Raw genomic sequence first — 19,448 nt, forward strand, 5'->3', positions numbered from 1 at the left:
AACAGCCTCGCTAATTGCTCATTAAAATTAGAAGAAAAAATATATATGTCTTTTTGAAATTATGTTTATGTATGAGTAAAATATTGCTGTTTGGATTATAAATTTGTCTTTAATTCTCTGGATCTTTTCTGGTTAGCCCTCCAGGTCTAACCTCCATGACTCCTCCTCATGCTTTTTTGGGGGGATTCTGCCAATCAAAAACCCAAGAATACTGAGGGAAAGAAGAAGTGTGAGGTCTGATAATTATTTCTCTCCTTCACCTAGCACTGACTGGTCCCTCGACAGCTGATCGCTGATTCTTTGTTTCCTTCTTCTTACTCTCTTTCTGGATTCCCAGACTTCTCTCTTTGCAAGTTCTTTTGAAAGGCAGGGTAGATTCTGAGTATTTCATACTGGCAATAGATCCCTGCATTACTCCTTTAGTTTCCCTACACACTACGCACATCTTCTAATAGAATCTTTTGTAAATAAATTTTCTTTGAATTATGCTATTTTGAATGTGTCATCATCTTCCTGTTAAGACTGACTGGCACACCATTGTTCTCTTTCATTGGGGCCTGACAGATATGCAGTCAAGGTTATTCTTTTGGTTTATTGGAGAAAGGGGTAGTTATAGTTGACTTGATCACGTCTATTTTCCCTACAGAGCTTAACCATTGTCCCATGGTAAGATTTTTTCCCTGTAGGAAAATAGTTGCATTGTTACACAGTTTACCTTGCTTCCTAGCATATATTGCAGTATTTTTTTATTTGTTTATAGTTTTGGGATGTTTTGCTAAGATTAGGAGGATTGAAGATGAAAATAGACAATAAAGACAAATATTAAAATTTCTATATTGAAATACAGTCTTTTGTCCTATTTCTATTTTTAAGAAAAAGAATTTTGTAAAGTTTCTTTCCATCCACATGCTAACCACTCTTCTAAATATTTTTTTACCTGAAATAAACTACTTATATTGAAAGCTAGGCCTATATTTTGCTTGGATCTTGCATTTAACTCTAAAGCTTTAAGTTTTTAAAGAAAAATGTAATGTGAAAAATATGTAAAAATAAAATGTTCTCTTTAGACTAAAAATTTCAGTAATGAAATTGCAGCTCAATTTAATACCAATTACCTAACAATGAAACATATATGAAAGGATGTTTTCTTTTTCTACAACTTATAATACTATGAAAAACAAAACATAACTTAAATCAATAAAGTTATAAAATTCTATTTCCATATTATGTGACCTTTGTATTATTCTATTAGCAGTGGAAAAAAATGCTCATCATCAAATATTCCTGAATCCTCTAAGAATAAGGTTCTGGGGCTTCTATAATTTTAGGTGTTGTATCCTTGCGGTATCTACTTCTGATCTCCTCCATTTCATCGTCATCAACTACATATGCAGCCAGTTCTGGAACCTGAGAAAAATAGTTCTTCGCCAGGATATGTTTGTGCTTGATCTTGTGAATAAATAAGTGTCCATACCCCTACAAAGAAAAAAAATCAAATTCTATTAAAAGTCCTCGACATTTTTTGCCAGGATAAAACAGTTCTGTGCCTCAACATCTTTGCTTATTAGTTCATTCTTCCCAGAACACATTTTAATCTTCACTTTGCATGTTAACTCTCAGGGCTAAGCGCCTATGATGCTTCAACCTGGAAGTTCCCCAGTTCTCCCTCTAATCGCTCTAAATCCAAACCACTGCTAGCTACCAATCCAATATTTATTTTCCTTTCCATTTATATGTATATACTTGGTTTTATATGGAAGGATGTTCCCAGCATTCTAGCTTTATTCTAGCTAGGGATGGCCATGTAACAACTTTATATAGAAAGAGAGAGAGAGAGAGAGAGAGAGAGAGAGAATGAATGAGAATGTCTTTGGCTCAATCTCCAGTGCCACCAAAAAAAAAAAGTAGAACGACTCACCTACCAAACACCTTATGCCATATCTGGGAAGTAGATATAATACAAACAATGAAATTGCTATCTTATCACTAAAAGTCCATAAGCATGAGAGTGAAAGCCAAAGGTTAAAGATGGCTAAAGGATCATTTTTCACACAAAATTCTGAAAGACTAGCATCCCGAAATGAGCAATGCTTGTGAATAGAACATTCAATTTGATACTGTGCTAAGTTGATTAAATACTCAGAGGGATTTGTGTGGATTAATTGAAGAAGCACTGGAATATCAGCTTTGGGAATGAGCTTCAGTCTCATTGTGGGTCCTAGATGAAACGATATTGCTAGTATTGGCCAGGCTTCCAGTGATTAAATATTTATGAGTCAGCTTAGTTTACTAAATATAACATTTAACACAGCTTCAATTTCTTGCTGCCCTTTCTTTCAATCCCTAGAGTGAAATTTTTCTTAGCCTCACTTCTAAAAACTCTGAAAATTCATTTTAAAAAGCTAAAAATCTAACTCTTTTCTTCGCTTTACAGTTACCTCTTCTTTCCAAAACAAACAGGTAGGAAACAGCACTACTCAAAGTGATTATTCAAAGTCGTATCTTTATTTTCCTCTAGCTGGCCTCTTGCATGGAATTAAAGGTGCAACAATTTAATCAATTGAAGGCAGAGAATCAGTGGATTCTGGGATTGCTTAGTGAAAACTGAGTTCTCTGGGAACTCTTCAGGGACCCATTGGTTTTGCTTATCAATTTTTTTTAACAGATTGCATCTTGTAAGTTACTGAAATTAAGTGGTATTTTATGTTAGTAGTGCTTTCTGCACTCCTAGTTAGCTGGAAGCAAATAAATTACAGTCTCATCAGTATGATTGCCACATGAAGCACAGAATTCTGAACAAAATTCATTTGACAATTGAATGTGCTTTGAGCAGACTTGTAATTAACCAAAACAAGACAAATTCTGGGTTCCATACTACCTATGTAATAGCAATATTCATTTATTTATTGAATAAATACTTATTAAACTTCTAATCTGTGACAGACACTATCATAGGTATTAGAAATAAATATGTGAATAGGTGACACAACATACTTCTATTCATGGAAATAACTGTCCTTGAACTTGCAATTAGAAGGAATGTACCCTGCTTAGGTACTTTTGCATTCAAATCTATTATCTTTACAACTATTTTATGTTTTAGCTTTCTTTTTATTTATTGTTTGGTTTTTTTTGTGTGTGTGTGTGTGTGTGTGTGTGTGTGTTCTTGAGATTGAATCTTGGTGCATTCTACTTCTGAGCTATACCCAGCCTTATTTAATTTTTTGTTGTTGCTAAGTGTGTCACTAAATTATTGAGGCTGGTCAAGATTCTGCAATCCTCCTGTCTCATCCTCCAAGTACTGGGATTACACATGTGTGCCAACATGCCTGCTTTCCTTTTAATTTTAATCTCTGCCATGCATAGCAATCACATGTTTTGTTACTGTTAATCCATAAATTATTTTTTAATCCAATGGAAGTACTTAAATCATTCATGGAATGTATTGAAAAGCAATCATACTACCTCAAATAATGCCACTGAATAAATTAACTCCCTCCTTCTTACCTCTTCGATACTTGTTAGGTGGAGATGAGCAGCTGCTTCATCTTTGGTGAGAAGAATGCAGTTCCAGGGAGACCACTCCACGGATTTATCCCATCTGACCAGAACCAGGTCATTAATGTCATCCCAGGCACTGAGTGCTGACTGTGAGGCCCAGATGTTCTCTGTAAGGTACTGGATATCTTGTAGCTGCATAACAAAATAAGTGTGAAATATAATTTTGTTTTCTTCTAAATAAAATTATTTAAAATTATTATACTGAAGAGATAGTTAAATCCTATTGAGCATTTTTGTTGTTGTTGTTGTTGTTGTTGTTGTTGTTGTTGTTGTTGCTTTTTTGTGGTACTGGGGATGGAACCCAGAAGCATTCTATCTCCAAGCTACACCCCCAGCCCTATTTTTATTCTTTATTTTGAAACAGCGTTTCTCCGAGTTGCAAAGGGCCTAAGAAGCTGAGGCTGTCCAAGAACATCGATCCTCCGGTCTCACTCTCTTGAATGCTAGGATTACAAGCATGTTCCACCATGCCCGGCTTGAGTGTATTTTTTAAAAGAAAGCATTGTTCAGTTTTCAGAAGGAAATATCATTCATGGAGTTTCAGTGGCACAAAGTCCCTAAGTTTTAAACAGACTTCTGTTGATTCTGCCTAAAACCCATTACTAGTTTCAAGTCATGACCTCATTGTTAGCCCAGAATAAGCTGTATATATTTCCTCAGTATGCTAATTTTACCTTAATACTATTATAATACCTTAATGTTGCCTTAATAAGTATATAGTATTCAGTTCTTTTTGAAAATTTGGTAGTAACTATTTATCTTATCCTCAGGGCCATGGCAGAGTCCTTTCAATAGTTTTAACTGCTGAGGATTAATGAAGATGAAATAATTCACTTAATTAATTGAAAGATTTGTTAATTAAAAGATTTCACTTTATAACAAGAAAAGAGTCCATCCTTCACCCTCCCTCCACTTGCAATTTGCCACACAGACATCTCATTCTCTGAGCGGAGCTTTCAGTCTTTTGTGGCCTGTGTTTCTGCCATTTTTTGCTGCAGTAGTTCCCTGATCTCATAGGAATTGCCAGCTCATTGCCCCTTTTCATTATTTTCATGCCCATTATTACTTTTCTAATTTCATCTCCCTTTTTATAGCCCATATTTCACATTCCACTTTTTCAATTATAATCTTACTGGTACCCTAAACTTCCTTTGTACACTATTATTTTGCTATAAAACACTAATGATTTCAGCTATCCACATTCTTCCTTTCCATACCTGGGCTGTGAACAAAGTTAAAGAAAATCTCACGATTAGGTAAACTGTTATATAAAGTCATGGTCACTCATCTTCATTGGGTCATCAAAAGTTCCTGACATGTGCCTTAATTTATCTTTGCTTTTATTCCTCCTCCCCCACAATAACTACAATTTTACTACCAAATATTCTGTACCTTCCATTTAACTCCTAATTCCTTCCTTTCTGATCTCTCTCATCAAATGAAAACATACATTCAAATGGAAAATCATAAAGATAGATTTTCTTTAAGTTCAATAGAGGAAATAATCTGTCTTCACTAAATCCAATCTGAAAATTATGTTTTAGATCACATCTTCTTTTATTTATTCATTCATTCATTTTATTTAAACAGTTGTGCACAGGCACTGCCCTATCCTACAACTATCAACTCATTTTAATCCTCATAATTCTCAGTGAGGTGGTACTATAAGCCCATTTTACAGGTGAGCAGAATGGGATGCACATAAGTTAGCAGCATGTCCTAAGATGGAGCTGTTGAGTGGCAGAGCTACAATCTGTTATGCTCTCTCCAACATCCTGCCCCTGTGTCTACCTGTCTGCCTGCCTGTCTGCCTGTGTATCTGTCTCTTCGCGCTCTCTCTCTCTCTCTCTCTCTCTCTCTCTCTCTCTCTTTCTCTTTCTCTTCTCTTCAGCATTAAATTTTTCACAATCTAAAATTCAGACTCCCACACCATCTTCTACCTCTGCTGTAACACAGCAGTGCCCCTTCTGCCTCTGAGACTTCATATATGCTGTTCCCACGACCTATGATGCTTCCTTCATCATGGCCTCCAAATCAATTCCTACTCACTCTTCAGTCTCATCTTCTAGGTCAAATCTGCTTTTCTGTCCAATAAATTACATTAAGTACCCTTTTTAATGCCTCCGTAGTGCACAATACTTTGCCTCAGAACACTATTTTGTTGTTACAGAGACTTGAAATATAAATATATATATATATACATATATATATATATATATATATATATATATATATATATATATATATATATATATGTCTGTCTTCTAGGATGGAGGGTCTGGTTTACCAGCCCATTTCTAGGGCATAGCAAAATACCAAACACAGGTCTACGATTTAACTCAGGACTGAAACCAGTGCCTACGTCAGAAAATCAAGGGGTTGTGTTTCCCACGCCAGAATACACTCAACTTCATACGCACTTCATGTTCCATCACCCCTTGGAAGACGACCTCCTTGTCAGAGACATTTCAGCCATGGTTGATATCCCTTATCGATCATACCTGCATCAAGAAAGCAATTTGAGAGTCATCTTCATAATCAGCTTCTGAATGGTGGAGCCTCTGAAGTAAACACTTGTACTTCAAGAACGACTCGCGCTGCCGATTCTCGTTCTCCAAGCTGACACACTGCCGACAGCGAAGTATGCGGTGCGAGGTGGAAGACACAGCAAACGCTGTGGATGGCAGGTAGAGCTGGCAACTGCGGCAGAAGTAAATCTTCTTGTAAAATTTCAGTGGGTCTTGAGGAACCTGAATGGCAAAAAAGAATAAAGAAAAGTATACAATCAGGCTGAGTAGCATATAGAAGTACTGAGGACTATTTAGAATAAGTTCAAAGCTAACACTACTGTGAGGCTGAGACAGGAGAACTGCAGGTCCAAGACCAGCCTTGGCAATTTAGCAAGACCCTGTTTCAAATTAAAATATTGTCAGCTGGGCATGGTGGCGCATGCTTGTAATCCCCACGCTTGGGAGGCTGAGACAGGAGGATCGCCCAGGTTCAAAGCTGCCTCAGCTGCCTTAAGAGACCCTGGTTCCAAATAAAATATAAAATAGGTCTGAGAGTGTAGCCCGGAGGTAGAAGGGTTCCAATCTTCAAAATTTGAAACTCTATATCTAAAGCAATGAGCAGAAAGTAATTCTACTTTAGAAGAATCATTCCAGTGGTTCTTTATGAGCTAAAATATGAGAAAGAAATGGAGAGAGAGAAAAAGAGAGAGAGAGAGAGAGAGAGAGAGAGAGAGAGAGAGAAGAGAGAGAAGAGAGGATGAGAGGGAAGGAGGGAGGGAAGAAAGGAAATAGGAAGGAAGGGAAGGAAGAAGAACAGAGGAAGAAAGAAAGGAAGGGAGGGAGGGAGGGAGGAAAGGAGGGAGGAAGGAAAGGAGGGAGGAAGGAAAGGAGGGAGGGAGGGAAGGGCTTTCAACGTAAACCAAACTGAAAGAAGACATATAAGCCAATCTTTTGTAATTTGTGATGCAATAGCATTCCTGGCCTCCATGAGAGATAAGAATGAACAACAAAAGAATTAGCCTTTGCTATATGGAACTTTCCAAAATATTTTATAGCAAAGAAAATGAACACCAATGTTCTATAATTTTTTTCTCCTGCTTAGGTAGATTTGCAAGATTGACCACATCATCCCTTATGCTTTGCTTTTTTCTGAACATCTGACTCTGCACCTTCCCCTCTATTCTGCTTCACTTTTTCTGAATTCTCCATCTTCCCAAATGGCAACTGAATTTGATTGCCCTCTGCCTTAAAATTTTTTGAAGATATAACAGCATGTCCAATAAAAAGCCAGTTTTTCTGGAGGAAAGAAGGATGGTCTAGACATAAAACCAAAGAACTAGAAGATGACCTTTTTAGGTTCTTTTCTTTATTCTGAAATTTACTTAAGTTTGTCTTAAAAAAAAATAGTTTATCTCCCTTCCTCTTAGAACTAAACAGGCCAAGTATCAATCAACTTCATGAAAATCAGTAAAATCAGTTAGTACTCCTTGATAGAAAGATAACTACAGAACCACAAAAAGATATCCTCTACCCTTCTGAAACTGTACAAAATCGATGACATAACCCTGGTTATAAATATGATGGCAGAGAGGTCTAAATAAACTAAGCTATATAATTTAACCATATAAGAATTCTTCAGAAAATCCTGAGTGCTTTATCCTGGCTCTCTCTCAAAAGGTAGTAGTGGGGATATGATGATACTGCTTCAAGTTCTTCTCACATTAGGCTTACTGGAAATATACAAATTAGAAACTTCGTTTTAAAATCAGTAACAGTTTTTTTTTTTAATCCTAGCAAATATTTTGGGAAATTGAAGAGTGCATCGTCGAGAACTGGAAGCAGCAAGGATAATCCATAGCTTTGTCCTACTAGAAAAAAAATCTTAAGTCCTTTATTTTCATTAACATTTTCTCCAAAGCATGAAGCTAAATATTTTATGATTTATGTAAGTGGAAAAGTAATTTTTAAATTCTATAAAAAATAAATTAGCTGTAGGTTGAATTTATTTGATGATTATAAAGTTATTTAAAATAATCTAACTGATCATTTTATATAAAATTACATTTTCTTTAAATAATAAGATAATTAATAACCTATCTTCAAGGATTTAAAAAATTTCTTTGGAGAATGATTTCCTGCTGAAACTTATCTTGAACCAAAGCAGTCTGCTTAATTATGTTTTATAGAATTCTTCCTGAAATAGTATAAACTTACTTTCTTAAAAAATAGAGCATACAGAACATAATTTAACCAGATAATGAGTTAGGATATTTTATGGGCATATCCTAGAGTATTATGGTAATATCTAGTGTTCTATGGTTATTGCACGGTGTATCTGCTACTTTATTGTTTTCCACTGTCATTCCCCACTGTTTTAATTGCTCCTGCCTTTAAGAGTTATCACTTCTTTCCAATTTTCATTTCTATCCTGTTCAAGGATGAAAAAATAAAACCCCAGTTTTGAGATACAATCTTCTGCTTTAGGAGCTTCACAGGCCTCCAAATGATTAGTATCCCCAAGTCTACGTCTGTCCTAGACCTTTCTATGGGAACACAAATAAACAAAAGAAATACCTATTTCCCACAATATTAGAAAATTCAACTTTCTTTGTCTTTCATGTGTTCTTTGGAAAATTCAAGTGGCATAAAATCCTTTCTCCCATGATGTTAGAGCATTCTGCTACATGAGTCAGCCTTCTGTCCTGCACTAATACTCTCAGATCCCTGTGGTCTACCTTCATATCCTCCATACCTTATATATTACTAGGCACACAGAAAATGTTCAAAAAATGTGCTTGAATGAGGTGGAATAAAAGTAGTCTATAATTAATCTCATGGATTAATTCAAGAGTTAAGCAAATGTTCTGAGTACTCAGAGATAGTTTAGCTTATTTCTAGGTTGCTGAATTTAATCAGAGCTGCAATTGCTGTTTCCATGAGCATCAAGACAGACAGAAATATTAACACACCAAGTTGTTAGTGGTGATTGTCTCCTCCTGCCCTTTTAGGTATTGGAGATTTAACCCAGGATCATTTTACCCCTAAGCACTTTTTATGTTTTATTTTTAAATAGGATCTCACTAAGCTGCTTAGATCTCATTAAGTTGCTGCGGCTACACTTGAATCTGTAATCTTCCTGTCTCAGCCTCTTAATTACTGGTATTATAGTTGTGCCCCACTGTGCCCAGCCATGGAGATTGTCTTAGGGGATTCAAGAGCAGGAAATCCAAGTGAGGAAGGGTAGATGAAGATGAAATAGTATCAAAATTATGTAATATGAAGAAGAAAAATATGGTCAGCTCCATTAAGGCAGGAAAACATATTTGACAAACTTCATTACTAAACTCCATTATTAAAGCAAAGAAATAAAAAACAAAGCCACTCTTTAACAAATTAGAAAGTGACCTTTATCCAAATAAAAGGCATCTTTTCTCTCCGTGCAGTCTCTCATTTCTAATCCAATGTCCTGCAAATTCAAGTTGTGTTGGTCTCAGGGACCAACAAGAGTCCTGATCTTTCTCTTCAGCCCAAGGAAACCTCTGGGCTTTCTGTTCTCTCTCCTTGTGCTATGGCATGGACTCCTCAGACAGTAAAGTGGGACCATTGCAGGCTTGCTGCGTTTGCCTCCTGTCTCTCGGGGACCCCTGCTCTCCATCACCTGATGCCGATTGTCTTGAAAACTGCTGTTTCTCCTGAGTTCACTTTAGGCAGGTAGGTAACTCCAAGTTACCCTCTCTTAGCCAAAATTGGAAGAAAGTGATTAATTATGTATGACAAAGGTGCCAAGACAATTCAGTAAAGAATTGTCTTTTCAAAGAAATTATATGGAAAGAATTTGCTAAACAAAACAAGAAAATAACCTTGACTAATCCTTTGTACCTTACAAAAAGAACTCATAATGGATCATAGACTTAATTGTGAAACTTTATAAATGACAAAATTCCAGAATGAGAGACAAGAGAAAATGTTTGTGCCCTGAGGTTAGGCAAAGATTTCTTAAATATACAACCAAAAGTATGCTCCATTTTAAAAATGAATAAATTGAACCTCTTCACTAAAAAACTAATAAACCTTTGATTCTATTAAAGATGCTATTGAGAGAAAATATCTTCAAAACACATATTTGACAAGAAATACGCAATGTATTTTATACATTATATTTTAAATTCTCAAAATTTAATAAGAAGAAAATAAACAGTCCAATCAAAGAAAAAAAGGGGTAATGGTAAAAGAAATGTACAGACACTTTACCAAAAAGATATATGTATGGCAAATATGTATGAAAAGGTTCTCAATATTATTAGTTATTAAAAAATACAAATTAAAATACAATGGAGTACCATTATACAGCTTGTTAGAATCTCAAAAATTAAAAACTGATATAAACAAGTATTGACAAGGATGCGAAGCAACTAGAACCCCCACATGTTGCAGGTTAGGATGCCACCTGGTGCTGCTAGTTTGGAAAATAGTTTAACAATCTGCTATATAGGTAAATATGCATTTACCATGTTGCTTAACAATGGCACTCCTAGGCATTTACTTCAAACCAATTATTTTAATCAAAATCTCAGAATGGAGTATTTATAGTGACTTTATTCACAAAACCCCAAAACTCAACAACTCAATCCACATACAATGGTAAAAGGATAAAGACTCCATGCATCCAGATAATAAAGATTGCATATAACATTCAGTGGGTAACTTTTCTTTGGGATTTTGTTATATTTTAATATGCTTTTGACAATACAATTAGGTTTTCAGAATTACTTAAAAATGATATAAGGATTTACCTAAATATTGTGATTTGGACTTGTCAAAAAGCTAAAGAGGTTAGGCAGCTTCTTAAGTCATTGTTCACTCTAATAAGCATCAATGAATTATAACACTGTTTATAATTCTTTGGCAATCCCCTTACCTAAACACCAATTTTCTTTTTCTTTCTTTCTGTTTTTTTTTTGGTTTTTTTTTTTTTTTTTTTTTTTTTTTTTTTTTTTTTTTTGGTGGTACTGGTTCCTGGAAACCCTTATACCTCCAGGGTACACTCCCAGGTCTATTTTTTTTATTTGAAAATGGGGTCTCTTAAGCCAGCAAGGCTGGCTTCGAACCTGCGCGATCCTCCTGTCTCCACCTCCCAAGCACGGGGATTATAAGTGTGCGCCACCACGCCTGGCTCCAGCACCAATTTTCTGAAAGTGTTAGAAATAATTCTGCACAGTAAGAAAACAATGAGGTACTTATTTTGGCTTAAGACAACAAGATTCTTCCAGAAGCCTAAGCATGTTGGATGGGTTAGAGAAGATATTTTAATTCAAATACAAGTTACTTGTGGAGTTCTCTGAGGATTTCTACCTAGTCCATTCACAAATAATAATGACTATGATAAGTATTATAAGAAAGATTAAGTAAGGTGAAATGTGCAATTTCAGAAATAAAAAGTTAACTCTCCCTGAGTCCTCATGAAGAAGAGGAGATGATTGAGAGCTGGGTCTTTAAAAGTGAACAGGAGCTGTTGGGGTGAAATAGAGGACCGATAGAATTCTGAGTGGACACAGTGGCATGTGCAATGCATGCGATTCAAGGCAACTGCTCTACTCAGAAAGCTGATTGCGTTACTAAAAAATAATTCCAGGTTGGAAACACAGATATAGAAGTTAAATAAGTAAGTTTAGTTTATCAACATAATAATCACTCAAAGGAAATTTCAGCATTAACATGGTCTTCCATATAGATTCCAAGTAAAGTGTTAAAACAAAAATTGAAATCCTCCAATTTAATATATCACATCTTAGGATTCTGAAAAAGAATACAGGAAAAAATGGAGAGTACCTTAAGATGTCTTGCAACTTCAGGATTAAACAGAGGTGTTTTGATATAGTGAAAAAAGAGTGTTGTAATTCTTTTTCTGAGTCCTTCAAGGTTATGAGGTTTGACTCCTCTCATCATAAGGTCAACTTCTCTGTCAATTAATTCTAGGATTTCCTGAGTCAGTTTACATTCGTGTTCCTATACAAAACACAAAAATATTCAGTATGTAAGTTTTTAAATCCCTATTTGTTTACAAAATTACCACCCAAAAAAACCAGAAGCCACATTCCAAAATAACATATGCCGATAGGAGTATAAACTGTTGCAAACTCAGGAAAAAATTTCATTCTTATATGTTTTTGTGCTTTTTGTGCTTTAGAGAAATATGCATGTCAAGATATTTTACAGTAGCCAAAAATTAAAATTTATCAAATATCCATAAATAAATCAACTATTTAAATAAATGATAGCTTATCCATACAATGAATGAACTACTACTGTGTACAATAACACTTAAATCTTACAAAGTAATTTTAAACAAAATAAGCAAGACAAAATAATATATGATGTATAATTTCATTAAATAAAACTAAAAAGTAAGAGATACTAAACCATATTATTTAGAGGTTTACACATAGGTGGCAAAACCATAAAGAACAATCAAGGAGATGTGTGTCATAAAAGTCAGTGTGTTAGTTCCTCGGACAAGAATACTGCAATGAGGGGGAAAGGGACACCGGAAATGTAGGCAATGCCCTGTTTGACGTTCGCCAGACTACTTATCACATTTAATTTTTGCATGTTTATTATAGTTCCCAATAAGTTTCATGTTCGTTTGTTTTGACTTTGAAGTGTGTGTGTGTGTGTGTGTGTGTGTGTGTGTGTGTACGTGTGTGTTTTACTGGGGATTGAACCCAGGGACACTCTATGTCTGGGTTACACTCTCAGCCTGATTTTACTTTTTGTTTTAAAACAGAATCTCACTCGGTTGCTAAGAGCCTCACTACATTTCTGAATCTGATCCTTGAAGCTGTGATTCTCTTGTCTCAGCTTCTCAAATATTGAGATTACAGGCATGCTCTACCACAGCTGGCCCCAATAATTTTTAATAAAATAATGTAGCTGAGTTAGAAAGCTCAAGGTAGGAACTGAAGGATGATGGTATTATTTATAAGTAGCAAAACAGAAGTTCCTTCAGAAGCCCCAGAGAGTACTAGATTATATACTACTTGAAGATATGGATCAAAAGCTAGTCATAAGTGCATAACATAATGCACTTTCATCCTTCTTAATATATATAGTTGCTAGAGGTAATACAAGAATCTACACCAGTGGCCTTTCACCCTGGAGGCATTTTAGAACAACCAAGGGAGATTTTTAATATATTGTAATATTATCTCTACAAGAACCTATTCTCATTTTTTCTCATATACATTAATGATCTCTCCCCCACCCACCCGGGTGATTATAATATATCTCAGGTTTAATATTCACTGGTCTGTATTAGTAATTGTCATCAAAATAACACAAATAACTATTAAATAAGTTATTTAGGTTTGTTCAGTCATAAATGGAATCAGAATTTGAGTCATGTTAAATATATTAACCCTCTATTAAAATATTATTAGATATGAATATTTCATATTACACATACTCGTATGAATGAGTTATCTTTTGAGTTCATCCTTGGCTTTTTTTACCTAACTAACCACTGGTTGTATATAGGTAAAAGATTTCTACTGTATTCCCAACCTGGACTCTATTTTCCTACCTGGTCTTTCATCGCTTTCTATAGAGACCATGTCTAATTCCTACCACTGCACCAATTAGTTCTTCTTCTCTACCTAACTGGTTTTATCCATCATGGATGGTCAATACACAACATGTTTGAAAAGATACTCTAGAACAAAGGCAGTAAATGCTCTGCTCTCAAGTCAGGCAGCAATGCAAGGTTCCCAATAAGAACCCTCTACTCAGCTATTTAATGTTTCTTAAAAACTCTGTATGTCTTGGTCCTATTGTTCTCAACAGAATGAGAGTTCTTTCTATTTAGGAGCAAAGAACCCACGTGAGGTATTTAAGAGTGAAATTCCCAGGCTTGTACTCATGTGGCTCACATAGATGAATGTAACATGATACTTTTTCACTTGTCATTTGTAGTGAATCAGTGGTTATCACTAGGCTAGCTATTCCTATATGCTCTGAAGAACTGACTCATCATGCAGTTTTGCAACCCACTGCTTGTGTACAAACTTTATTTAACTCAGATATTATTCACAAACAATTCATATATGAATGCCATAAACCCAAAAGGGCAGCTGTTAGGTGTCTTATCTTCAAGATCTCAAAAGCACAATTCAGAAACCAAATATTTTTAGCTGAATGGACCATTTATTTATATTAATAATAATCTATTCCTAATATTAATTTCAATTTGGACTATAAAATGTAAGAGCACCACTAGTGTTGATGATATTGGAGTTCTCCCCTTTAAGAAAACATACACGTTGCAATGAATGCTTGCTGTGCTGCCCAGGTTACATTATATCAGGACTGGAGTGTTCAGTCTCTCAACCATAATAATGGCAGCTGACAAGTCTCAGCTGAGACTTTCTCTGGGACTGCACTCCTCTGAAGACAGCCATCTCATCTAAAATCTACCTCATCTAAGTTCATGTTTTTTTTGTAAACATCCGGAACCAAATGACTAATCAATAGGGTGGGGATTAAAAATTCAGGATCCTATGAAAATCAGGGGTTTGTGGATACTATTAGAAAATGGAGCCTGGCCCATGTCTACAAAAGAAACACAGATTTCACACAGCCATCCATAGGTCATTTCCCCGTTGCTTGAATATGTCAACTGGAATGGAAAACTTGGTTGCTAGCACAGTCACCCCACTCTTGATTTCTTTCTTTTTTTTTTTTTTCAGTACTAGGGATGAAACTCAAGGGCATTCTACCTCCGAGCTACTCCCCCAGCCCTATTTTTTAGTCTTTATTTTGAAACAGGGTCTCACTGAGTTGCAAAGGGCCTCACTAAGTATCTGAGGCTGTCCACAAACTGTGATCCCCCTGTCTCAGCTGCCAAATCTTGATTTCTTGATCTGTGGGGTAACAGCTAAGGTAGTGAGGAGGACCACGTAAAAGCCACTGAAACTGCTCTACCCTGGGAACAAAGATGGTGAAAGTAGAATTGATCCCACTTGTTGCTACTTGGGGAATTTTCATTTTCTATCCCAGAAACTCTGGACACTTCAAGTTTAGAGGTCTTAATTCCTAGAGAAAAAAATAGTTCTGGCAGAGGCCATAGAAAGGGTCTTATTAAACTCTGAGCTATAATTCATGCCTAGGTTCCTTGGATCAAGAAACCTGGAGGCAAGGAAAGTGTCACCATGCTTACATAGGCAATTTTTCCTGATCTTCAAAGGGCTCTGGGGCTGTTATTGCCCAGTGGGGGGCAGGGAAGAGTACATTGAACACACAATGGGCTTCTCTTGGTATATACCCCTGCCTGATTTTGACAGCTAGTCAAGGTCTAGTAGCTTCAGCAAATGGAATTTTATTAGCTCTAATGGTGCAGGTCATCCCAAATGGTAGGTCCCCCAAATCAATCAAAGTGTCATTCACCCTTAAATGGTAGAAGTCTAAAATGGATAGCAGTGGAAAGAGACAAGAAATATCTGTTGTGGCCTTAAAGCCAATAATTATAATACACAATAGGAACTGTAATTTTTGTTCTTTAACCTTGCACCTTAATTTTTTCCAGGAAAAAGGGGATTATCCAAATCAGAGGAACTGCTCCCATGTCTTAGAATATGAAGCAACTGGATTCAAGCAGCAGTACATGTAGTGTGTGTTGTAGACAGACCTGTAGCTCTCAGTCTCCCTCTCCTCAAAAAATCATAGGTCAACAATTTTCTGTGCAGATCCTTGGTGAGAAATGCTCTCTCTCTTCCTTTTACTATTATAATTTTTAGTGCATGTTAATTGTGCAAAATAGTGGATTTCATTGCAACAATTTCATACATGCATGTAATTTTGATCATATCCACCCTCCCTACTTTCCTCTCCCTCAACTCCTTCCCCTAATAGTACTCCTTCTACCTTGATGTCATTCACTTTTTTCCTCATAGATTCTGCATATGAGGGAAAAGGTGTGATCCTGGTCTTTCAGAGTCTGGCTTATTGCAATCAGAGTCATGCTTATCCAGTGTCCGCTCACATCCAAAAGGAAATCAATGAGGTAGTAAAAAGTTCTGCTCCTTTTTTCAATTCAGGACAACTATTGAGGAATTGGTAAGATGACCTGAACTCAGTGGCAGATTCTACTTGCTAAATTTTTCTCTCTGCCCAGTCCTGCTTTTTCTGCTGCCTATAGATGTGATTCTATGAGCACCCCCTAACAAACTTCCTGAACAAAACATGTCAGCCACATCAGAGACTGTGAGAGAAGACACCTGACCTGTGGCATTCACCAACTCTGTTTTCAATAAAAGCAGGATTTAAAACACAGAACATTAATAATGAATAAAAAAGTATTTGTACTGGTGCTACTTTAAAACTGCTAAAAAATATTTTCATTTAAAAACACAGACAAGCCGGGCATGGTAGCGCACACTTGTAATCCCCGTGCTTGGGAGGCAGAGACAGGAGGATTGTGCAGGTTTGAAGCCAGCCACGCGCGCTGGCTTAGGAGACCCTGTTTCCAAATAAAAATGTAAACATAGGTCTGGGAGTGTAGCCCAGAGGTAGAAGGGCTCCCAGGAACCCCAGTACCACCAAAAAGAAAATAATAATAATAATAATAATAATAATAATAATAATAATAATATAAAAACACAGACAATTATTGTTATTTTGTGGAATTGAGTTATTAATCTCATGCCATATGTTTGCTTACATTTGCATGCATTGCTTGGATATATTTACATTTTGAATATTCTTTATGCTATACTGTGTGTGTCTGTGTGTGTGTGTCTGTGTGTGTGTGTGTGTGTGTGTGTGTGTGTGTGTGTGTGTCTGGGGATTGAACCCAGTGTCATTCTACTTATGAACTATAGCCTCAGCGCATTTAAAAAATGTTTTGGGAAGAGAAAATGTGGAATGTAGCACAATTCATTAGCTGTAACAAAAATCAACTACCAAGAAGACAGCTTCTTGACAAGAAAAACAAAGCAGCAAAAATACAAACAAATGAAAAGACATAAAAGAGAACCACAGTGGAATAAAATCCAGTAGTCAGAACATAAGATTGATAGCAAATAGCCTGAGCACGTGAATGACCTGGTGTGGTGGCTGACACCATCTCAGGCCACTGGCCTGAACAGCAACTGCAGGCTCTGCAGCCCCAAGAAATTACAGCAAGAAAACCAAGGAGTTGAAGTGAAGCAGTGTCAAAACTCCAACATTTTAAGCAACCAGCACCATGCTTCAGGGACAGAGAAAAAGCTCATGAATTCAACAGAAGCTGACACCTGCAGCAGCACACTGTGCCCTCCACAGACCTGGGCCTGCAGGACAGTAAGGTAACTGTGTTTCTCAGCAGATGATTGCGCAGAGCAGCCACAGGGACCCTGGCAGGCTAAGATTGGTGGCCCACTCCTGAGGTGGTTGGGTTATAACCTACAGACACACAGAAAAGTCCCATAGTGCCCAGGGTGCAGTATCTACACAGGGACAGAGGGAGTCACTCTGAGATTACCCTGGATATCCTCCACCAATGCACATAGAGAGGTACAGGCCCAGGGACAGAAAGCACAGAGCCTAGGCCTGGAAAACGCAGATCCGAAAGATGAAAAAACACAGAATCCTGTGCTTACATGGAACTCATTTACAGTAACACCTGCCACGCTGACTCCTGAGCACAAAGCGGTGACAGGTGAGAGAGGGGTTCAAACATTTATAAAGTGTGTCCAAAAACTGACAATACATTATGGAGCAAATGACAGGTACTGAAACATGCTCCAGAATTTACTACAGTAAATGGACATTAAACCTATATGTCTAAATTGGCAGTATTAGGGTCAGGGCCTCTGGCCCCAACCCTGGGCGGGTGGGCAGGCACTGGTGGGGCACCCCTAGGCGACCCCCTTTCTACCCGGAAAGACCCTGTAGTCCGGGCCTCTGGCCCAGACCCTGGGCGGGTGGGCAGGCACTGGCAGGACACCCTTCAGCGACCCCCTCTCCACCCAGAAGGACCCTGTGGTCCGGGCCTCTGGCCCTGACCCTGGGCGGGTGGGCAGGCGTTGGCGGGGAACCCCTAGGCGACCCCCTCCCCACCCAGAAGGACCCTGTGGTCCGGGCCTCTGGCTCCGACCCTGGGCGGGTGGGCAGGCTTTGGTGGAGCACCCTTAGGCAACCCCCTTTCCACCCAGAAGGACCCTGTAAAAAAGGAAAAGAAAAAGAAAAAGGAAAATATCAGAGAGGGGTCAAGGAGGCCGTGGCGGATGCCAGGATACTGGAGATGCAGACAAAACTTATCCAAATGAATTGGAATTATTGGAAAAATTCCCTGCTAAGGAGGACTGCTTCTTCTCTACATTGTTAAGAATCTTGGACATCACCTGTACGGAGAGAGACTTTAGCGGAGACCAAGGAGAAAGGCGGTGCTGAAAGCGGTCTCCACGTTGGCGGTAGAGACTTGTATTCAGGAGAAGCAGAAATCGGAGCCTATCAACCTTATTTTTTTTTTTTTTTTGGAGAAATTACACCAAAGTTTGAATGCTACCATTGTGCATGCTTAGGAACACTGGAAAACATTCAGAGTGGAAAAAGAGCTTGGGAAAGATTTGAAATGGTGGAGGCAGTGGCAATGGCAGTGGCCAGTACTCACGGGAAGCAGAGATCTGATGCATTACACCTGGATCCTTTGAAGTAATGACCCCAGAGGCAGAATGCTACCACCATGCACCCTCGAGAACGTGGGACAAATGGTTGGACAAAGAGGGTGCTCGGATTAGAGCCTGCCAAGGGGTGAGGCCGGTGACGGACACAGTAAAACTGGGATTGGAGCCTGTCGTGAGGCAAGGCCGGTGCTGGAGCCTCCGAGGCCGGGATCAGAGCCTTCCGAGTGGTTAAGCCGGTGCTGGGGCCAGTGAAGCTGGGATCGGATCATGCCGTGAGGCAAGGCCGATGCTGGGGCCTCCGAGGCTGGGATCAGAGCCTGCCGAGGGGTTAGGCCAGTGCCGGGGCCAACAAGGCCTGGATTGAGCCTTCTGTGAGGCAAGGCCGCTATTGAGGCCTCCAAGGCCGGGATTGGAGCCTGCCGAGGGGTCAGGCTGGTGCCAGGGCCAGCGTGGCCAGGATCGGAGCCTGCCATGAGGCAAGGCCGGTGCTGGGGCCTCCGAGGCTGGGATCAGAGCCTGCCGAGGTGTCAGGCCAGTGCCAGGGCCAGTGTGGCCAGGATCGGAGCCTTCCATGAGGCAAGGCCGGTGCTGGGGCCTCTGAGGCTGGGATCAGAGCCTGCCAAGGTGTCAGGCCAGTGCCAGGGCCAGCGTGGCCAGGATTGGAGCCTACCGTGAGGCAAGGCTGGTGCTGGGGCCTCCAAGGCCAGGATCAGAGCCTACT

At 38.3% G+C, this 19,448-nt stretch overlaps 1 protein-coding gene across 1 annotated transcript in view; it reads right to left on the minus strand.

Moving 5' to 3' along the window:
• Positions 1-1,293: 1,293 nt before the first annotated feature.
• IQUB (IQ motif and ubiquitin domain containing) overlaps positions 1,294-19,448 on the minus strand; it is a gene marked incomplete at both ends in the record, with an annotated part of 57,436 nt that continues 39,281 nt past the window's right edge. The window contains 4 exons of the mRNA XM_080701216.1: positions 1,294-1,476; positions 3,508-3,693; positions 6,063-6,311; positions 11,901-12,077. Of these exons, the coding sequence (XP_080557342.1) occupies positions 1,294-1,476; positions 3,508-3,693; positions 6,063-6,311; positions 11,901-12,077 (795 nt within the window). The remainder of the gene's footprint in view (positions 1,477-3,507; positions 3,694-6,062; positions 6,312-11,900; positions 12,078-19,448) is intronic.

The sequence above is a fragment of the Muscardinus avellanarius genome (genome assembly GCF_963383645.1).
Source record: "Muscardinus avellanarius genome assembly, chromosome: 9".
In the NCBI taxonomy this organism is placed as follows: Eukaryota; Metazoa; Chordata; class Mammalia; order Rodentia; family Gliridae; genus Muscardinus; species Muscardinus avellanarius.